This window comes from Pundamilia nyererei, unplaced genomic scaffold, assembly GCF_000239375.1.
Source record: "Pundamilia nyererei isolate P.nyererei 1_Seehausen unplaced genomic scaffold, PunNye1.0 scaffold00006, whole genome shotgun sequence".
NCBI classification, from domain to species: domain Eukaryota; kingdom Metazoa; phylum Chordata; class Actinopteri; order Cichliformes; family Cichlidae; genus Pundamilia; species Pundamilia nyererei.
In genome coordinates, this window is record NW_005187407.1 from 4993048 (window position 1) to 5000276 (window position 7229).

General features: G+C 41.6%; 3 protein-coding genes across 5 annotated transcripts in view; all 3 read left to right on the plus strand.

Moving 5' to 3' along the window:
• Window positions 1-2396, plus strand: part of lztr1 (leucine zipper like post translational regulator 1) — a 9854-nt gene extending 7458 nt beyond the window's left edge. For both annotated transcript variants that reach the window (XM_013914148.1, XM_013914153.1), the window contains 3 exons: window positions 872-977; window positions 1091-1171; window positions 1608-2396. In XM_013914148.1, the coding sequence (XP_013769602.1) occupies window positions 872-977; window positions 1091-1171; window positions 1608-1724 (304 nt within the window). In that variant the 3' untranslated portion in view covers window positions 1725-2396. The remainder of the gene's footprint in view (window positions 1-871; window positions 978-1090; window positions 1172-1607) is intronic.
• A 1620-nt stretch (window positions 2397-4016) lies between these two features.
• Window positions 4017-4673, plus strand: cldn26 (claudin 26). The gene has a single exon (XM_005722227.1). It carries the CDS (start codon window positions 4017-4019, stop codon window positions 4671-4673), a length of 657 nt encoding a protein of 218 aa, XP_005722284.1.
• Window positions 4674-6884: 2211 nt separating this feature from the next.
• The window catches only part of aifm3 (AIF family member 3), a 17426-nt gene continuing 17081 nt past the window's right edge, over window positions 6885-7229 (plus strand). For both annotated transcript variants that reach the window (XM_005722229.1, XM_005722230.1), the window contains exon 1: window positions 6885-7094. The gene's annotated coding sequence lies outside the window, so the exon portion shown is untranslated. The remainder of the gene's footprint in view (window positions 7095-7229) is intronic.

The following is a 7229-nucleotide window of genomic DNA, read 5'->3' on the forward strand; positions in this document are numbered from 1 at the left end:
TAGATTTGATTGCTTTCTGTAATGGCTTGATGTTGTATCACAGTTGGTCATGGTCCATTTCAGCTTAATGGTGTGACTTATCCTTTTGATACTGTTACTCCTCAGTTACTTTGAGGCAATGTTCCGCTCCTTCATGCCCGTGGACGGTCAAGTAAATATATCCATTGGTGAGATGGTCCCGAGTAAGCAGGCCTTTGAGTCGATGCTGCGTTATATCTACTATGGTGACGTGAACATGCCTCCAGAGGATTCCCTGTATCCTTTTCAATTGTAGAGTTTTTTGGGTTTTTTTTTTTAACTTTAACATTTCTGCAAATATAATTAAAAATGAAATGAGTAAAGATAGCCTAGATAATAATAATGATTAATCAATTAATTAATTTCTGTCTAAAAACAGACCTCAATACTTTTCTTCTGTTCAGGTCCTTAAAAAACACAACATATTCCTACAGAGACATTTGTATCGAGTACAGTTTGTATCACTAACAGTAAAACTGCTGGCTCGTCACAAAAGAACTCAATATTTAACATAAAAAAGGTGTGAACTTTTTATCTGTAAGTTAGAAGATGGTGATGTTTAAGTTAAGAGTTAGTGTTGGTTAATGTTTATAAATGGTTTATAAGTAGATAAGTTCAGGGACACAATGAAATAATTCATAAATATGTCAATGCCAGAAACAAAATAGGGCCTAAAATGTTTCTGTTATGGAGTTGTTAAATTTGCAGTTTCATATAGTGAGTTTCTAAATCACACTGAAGCTTTTTCGAAAATTAAGCCACATGGGTTGTCAAAGCACCCGGCTTTACTTTTTGGTTAACGTGAGTTTCATTGCGGTAAACTTGGTTTACATCCTTGACCCTGGATTAACAGCTATCTGTTTGCTGCACCATATTACTATGGGTTTTCTAACAACAGGCTGCAGGCTTACTGCAAGCAGAATCTCGAGATGAACGTCACTGTGGAGAATGTCTTGCAGGTATTGTGCTTTCTCCCAGGGGGAGCAGTGACCTAATTGGACAATGCAGTCCCTCACTTTTGAACAAAATAAATCATTTCTTCACTCACTTCTCTCTCGCTATCCTCTCTCAGATTCTTGAGGCAGCTGACAAGACCCAGGCTCTGGACATGAAGAAGCACTGTCTCCACATTATTGTCCACCAGTTCATCAAGGTGGGTGGGCTTGTATCCGAAGCCCTGGGGGTTTGCTGCCCACTCACTGCAGCTGAGCTAACCCTCTAGTCCCCTCTTCTTTGCGGGAGACTGACACCTTTGGCCTCTTAGTGGATCACCCTCCATCTTCTGCGTGAAGAGGAGACTGTTTACAGGCTGGCCGGCTGTACAAGCACCTCATCACATTGCGATGAGGTGTCGCTCTGATTATTGTTTGTTATCCAAAGGAACAAAGAAGCACTCAGTTTTAACTTTACTTCACTGGAGTGTTAGCTCTGCTGTATTTCTGTTAAGCTTTTATCTTCTTTTTATCTTTTATCTTCATTTTGTTGTGCATGAGCAATCAAGTGCTGCTTATTCCCCATTTTTGACTCATTGTCTTATCTTAATTTGCTGTTCTTTTTTTCATTTTTTTTGTTCTCCTCCCCTCCCAAAGGTATCCAAGCTCCCCAACCTGAGGTCTCTCAGCCAGCTGCTGTTGTTGGACATCATTGAGTCGCTAGCCACACACATATCAGACAAACAGTGTGCCGAGATGTGCTCCGATATTTAGGACGGCTCTTTTCTACTCTTGCAGAAGCCATACATCCCTGCTCCACCTAATCATTCCTTGCATGTGTCATACCCCATTCAACTGATGCCTTTTATCCACACTGTATCGAGTTGCTATTGTTGTTGTTGTTGTTGTTTGTCCCTCTGCATCTCAGCGAGGAATGAAATCAGTGAAGGAACCAGATTGTAGCTAGAATTGTTAAATAGTGTAAAATTATCTTTTCATGTATAACTCTGCTTTTATTTATTTTGTACAGACAGACCTTTTTTGCAAAGAGATTATTCTGCTCACTGTTGCTTTGGCTTTTTTTTTTTTGATAAATATACAGGTTACTGTATATTTTCACAAGTGTGACAATAGAAATGGATTCAATTTCATCAGATGTATCATCTCAATAAACCATCACATCTATTAAAGTCGAATGGGTTATTTATCTAAATCTCTATTCATTTAAGTTTGTATTATTTACATATGTCTTTTGCGGTAAAGAATCCAAATCATATGAAAATAATTATAATATATCTCTGTGTTAAGTACTGTTGCTGGCACATGTCTTTGTGATAATTCTTACCATTAACAAAATCTGTGTATCCTACAATACTGAACTTAGTATTTAGTGATATTATTCTGTTATCATGCACTTGAAGCCTTAATAAATCTCTTACAGAATGAGTCATGTGTTCTGTGCCTGTGCTCTGATTCACCAGTATACCAACGTGATTGAAGTTTGTGCGCAACCATTTTGTCAGTTAATCAATAAACACAAAGGAATGTGTCAAAAAACTGAAGTTTTTCTGAAACCACAGAATTGATTGATTTAACCTCTCTTTAGAAGCTATTGTCACGTTGTGTTATCACGAATCTTCTGGGCTCTAGATTCGTGATAACACTACACAAAAAGAATAAAGTCATCTGTTAGAGTCTCTAACAGATGACTTTATTCTTGAGCCCAAACCTAACTTTTAAACTGCTTTTAAATCCTACAGCCATCTGTGCAAAGAGCCGATAACTCCATTATGTCAGCTTTGCCTAAAACTACAGCATTGGCCATCCTCACTGGCTTTATGCAGGGACCATACTAGACTGGATCAGCCGGCAGGTTGTTTTGCTGTTTTTAGTGTTTGGGGTTAAAGTGGGGCAGCAGTCCTCATCCAGTCCAGCAGTATAATTTTTAATTTTAAACAGCTGATGTTTAAAGTGAAATATTCAAAGACACTTTTGTTGGCCTTACTGGTGCTAATCTAAAATTCAGACTACTGTTGCAAACTAAAGCCAGTGCAACTTAAACACAGTGTGAAAAAGCTGAAGGTCAGACCTTGACCTTTCATTAAATTAGCATGTCCGTCAGGGGTCTCAGTTTCCACAGATCCATGCATGATAAGTTCAGACAACACTCCCTGGTTTGAGCAGATGAATTCCTTTTAAATCTGCAAGGTTTTGCACTGCAGCGATTTTGGTTTACTCACGTGATCTAAATTAAATTAAGTGGTTTAATTTTAATTATTCATTTGAGATGTGTTATAGGTTCTTATGTATGTACTGAGGTCACCCTTAATAATCCCAGTATGAGATGAATAAAACTAAAAGAAAAGTATTTTCTGAACATTTATAGTAAATTTTGTTCATGGGACTAAGACAAAATGTTTGTCCTAAATGCAGAGGCATTATATTGGTTTTCTACAAGGTGGCAGTTGTACTGCAGGATCTGTAACAACCCACAGAGGAATTCCCAAGGTGCTGGACTCTTTTGGACTTTTGTATTGCTGCAGTGAGCACAAAGTGCTATTCATAGTAGAGATACTTGAGAAATTTTGCAAATCAAAATAAATATCTTAAACAAATAATATATAATCAAAAACGAAAGACCATACCTCACCTAATTTTGCTGAAACGTTTAAAGTTGTACTGAAGTTCACAGTCACGTGAAACAGTAACTTTTATGTCTTTCTTTTTCATGTGCCCCTCATGCACAGGTTGCTCGTTTCATTCAAGTTGACTTGTGCAAACACACGGCCCAGAATCCCTCTGCTCATATCTGGTTTCATTTAAATACAGAGTTCGTTGTTCACTGGGATGACATTGAACACTGAAACCAAACAGTATGGCCGTTGTTATGTGGTACGAGATTTTCTCCTACTTATCAGGTGCATTTTCTTAAAGAAGTAAGAAGTGGGCCGTCCAGGTCTGTCCAGCAGGTGGGACGAGCTACAGAGCCACTTGGATGGCTTACCTAACTTTACTTAGATTTGGACACAGAATCACAGCACAGACTTCACTGCACAAAGGCAGAAGATGGTTTTTCTAACAGCTAAAATGATGCAAAGGACCGCGCTCTTTGTGACGGTTGGAGGCTTGGTGACATCTCTGATCACCACCTTCCTTCCACATTGGAAAACAATGAACTCTGATCTCAATGAAGTGGAGAACTGGTTCTCTGGGCTGTGGCACACCTGCCTCTACACCGAGGAAGTGGGAATTCAGTGTAAGGCCTACGATTCCATCATGGGACTGCCGTTGGACCTACAGATCTCCAGGGTGCTCATGTCAGTGTCTATTGGTACTGGTGCTTCAGCTGTACTGGCTGCTTTCCCGGGTCTGGAGGGGGTTGAGATGTGTATGGAGCCGCCTGGTGTGAAGAGAAGGCTCCTCATCTTTAGTGGGGTGCTGTCCTGGGTGTCTGGGCTCACTACTCTGGCTCCTGTGTCTGTTGTGGCCTATACAACTGTGGTGGACTTCTGGGATGAGGGTTTTCCTGATGTGATGCCACGATGGGAGTATGGGGAGGCGATGTTCTCCGGATGGTTCGGAGGACTGGCACTGGTCATCGGAGGGACTTTGTTCTTTGTAGCTGTGTGCATGGGCGACTACGACCGGCAGACATCGAGTGTACCAAACAGCCCACAGGTGAAGCAAAAGACACAGCACTACCTAAAGACAGAGGTTTTATAACTTGAATATTCCCATATGTGTAATATCTGCGTGTTCATGTACGTTATATGAAAGCATGACAGCCTGTGAAAGATTACAGTAGTTCTACCGAGAAGCACAGAAGTGTTTTTGGGGCCCTTTTGTTTTTTTTTACTGGAAATAAAACTGGAAATAAAACTTTTTTTTCTGTGATCTCTGTTTAGAAGAAAAAAATCTGAAGCAACTGTGTGCGACACATTTTATTAAAACAATGCGAGACAGTAGATGACTGCTGTAGTTTTTATTCTTGTTAAAGCATTGGAGGACAATTTATTTAGTAGAACATACACACCATTGGAACCTCACTTAATGGTATGGTAGCTAGTCAAAATAACATTTTGGTTGAATTACTCATGCATTAGTTATAATGTTGAGTGATGTGTGCAATAAGCGCACAAAAGTATGTCATAAAGTTTCAAAACATCAGAAAGGAACCTACTAGCACCATAATACCGATTTATTAGCTGAACTGAAAGATGAAGAAACTTAAAGAAACCTAAAATCAGCACACTAAACAATAAGTAAACAGCACTCGGGTCGGTAATGAAAATGTCCCACATTAGTTGTGAGCAGAGTCTGAGTGCTCACTGCCGTGCAGGAGTGAGTAAATGAGCAGGGGTTGCATTCTTGAGCTGCAGCTCCTCTGTGTTGAATTTCATTTCATGGGGAGGGGGCTTGGTGCCATCAGCTCCTTTTAGAGCTTAATGTACTCTGTTGCTCACTGTTTTTGTCAGAACTGATGTAAACTGTTTTGTTTTATTTCACCAAAAAAGGACACTGATGTTTCTTTGGCTGGGCGATGTACGTTATTAGCATTTACTTACCGATTGGTTAAAATCTAATTAACAGGTTAAATCTACCCCTGATAACTGCTGGCATTAATATTTTGGCAGAGCATTTGTTTTATAAGCCATGAATGATTCATTCACTTCTCCCTGCTCTCTTGATCTGGCTTTTTAGATACTGCAGCTCTCTGTGACCCCTGGCAATTCAATTAAACTGAGTGATGTGTCAGTGATGTCAGATGGCCTTCCCTGCACACTGGGCGAATCTGATAGTTCTTCTTGTCGTGCATATCCACACGCCCCACCCTGGCTTTCACTCAAATATGCTTTTTCCATCAAACAAGAGCAGTGCGTGTGCACCTGTCAGCTGTCAAACATCAAATTAGTCCATGTGGAGAGGGGAAATGATCTAATATGATCTCTATTCTTTTATAATATGTTTTGTTTTGTTTTGTGTTTTTTAAAGTGAAAGCATTAGCATTCTGAAAACACCATAAAGGTTTTGGTCCTGCATGCTGATCATCACCCGTGTCACTGCTGTCACACACATTCATTTCCATAGAAATGAATGTGTGGAATGACCTTGACCCATCTCTCCCACAGTGGGAGCATAAGGAATGGAAATAACTCAAGAGCTCATTTCTATAAGACTTAGTAGGCTATACCTTTGTAATCCGTCTCCATGCTACCCCCTCACTGAACCCAGGATTTACTGCAACAACTGCACTTTTAGGCTTTCTTCCTCTGCTGCACACACTGATAGAAGTGTAGCATTCACACAGCGCGCGCGCACACACACACACGGTAAGTGCACCTTCGGTGTTTATTTTATGTTCCCTGGTGGTCAGTGTAACTGCAATAAATCCAAACACTGGTAAGTTTTAACAGCAGATGATGCTCATGGAAGCAGCATTTACAGGGAGCAGCCAGTGTAATAGGTGGGCAGTCATTGGGGCAGTGCTTTGGGGAGGGTAGTTAAGTCTTTGATCAGGTTTAGCTGGCAAGTCAGGTCTTTGACATTTGAAGGCGAGGCTGAAAGGGTCTGAACAGAAAAGCAAGCCTGGCGCGCGTGCACTCACACACACACACACACAGAGAGAGAGAGAGAGAGATAGAGAGAGAGAGCGTGTGTGTGTTTAGGAAAGAGAGAGGAGGGTTGGGTGGAGGAGAGCAGGGAACGGTGAGAATTCATGCTGTGTTAGCATCCCCTCAGCAACTCCATCAATACCGCATACAGCTGAGAAACTGGCAAAGGTCCTCCGTGCTGCGTTTTCAGGCTTGGACTGCAAAAGAGAGCAACTCCCACGACCGGTCGGCTCAGTGTGCTGCTCTTGCTGCTCCTGCTGCTGCTGAGGGGGACTCTGAGAGGGGCAGAGCACACACACACGTACACTCACCCACACACTCACTCACTCACTGGAGCCTCTGCTGCATCAAGAGGAAGAAGAGGAGTGCGGAGGAGGGTACGGAGGGACACGCAGACTGGGAATACTAGAGCCAATCCGGAGAGGGAGAAGACTGCGAGGAGACCCGTGCTAATATGCTGCCGTGGTCCGCAGGGACGGCTGAGCACCAGGGACTTTGACAGGATCTCAGTGCACCTGCTCCATGCACGCGGGTAAGACCCTTCACATTCATTTTACACCAGGGACTCAGAGTTTGAGGTAATTACTTTATATGTGTTTATGTGATGCTGTGTGTGTGTGTGTGTGTGTGTGTGTGTGTGTGTGTGTGTGTGTGTGTGTGTGTGTGT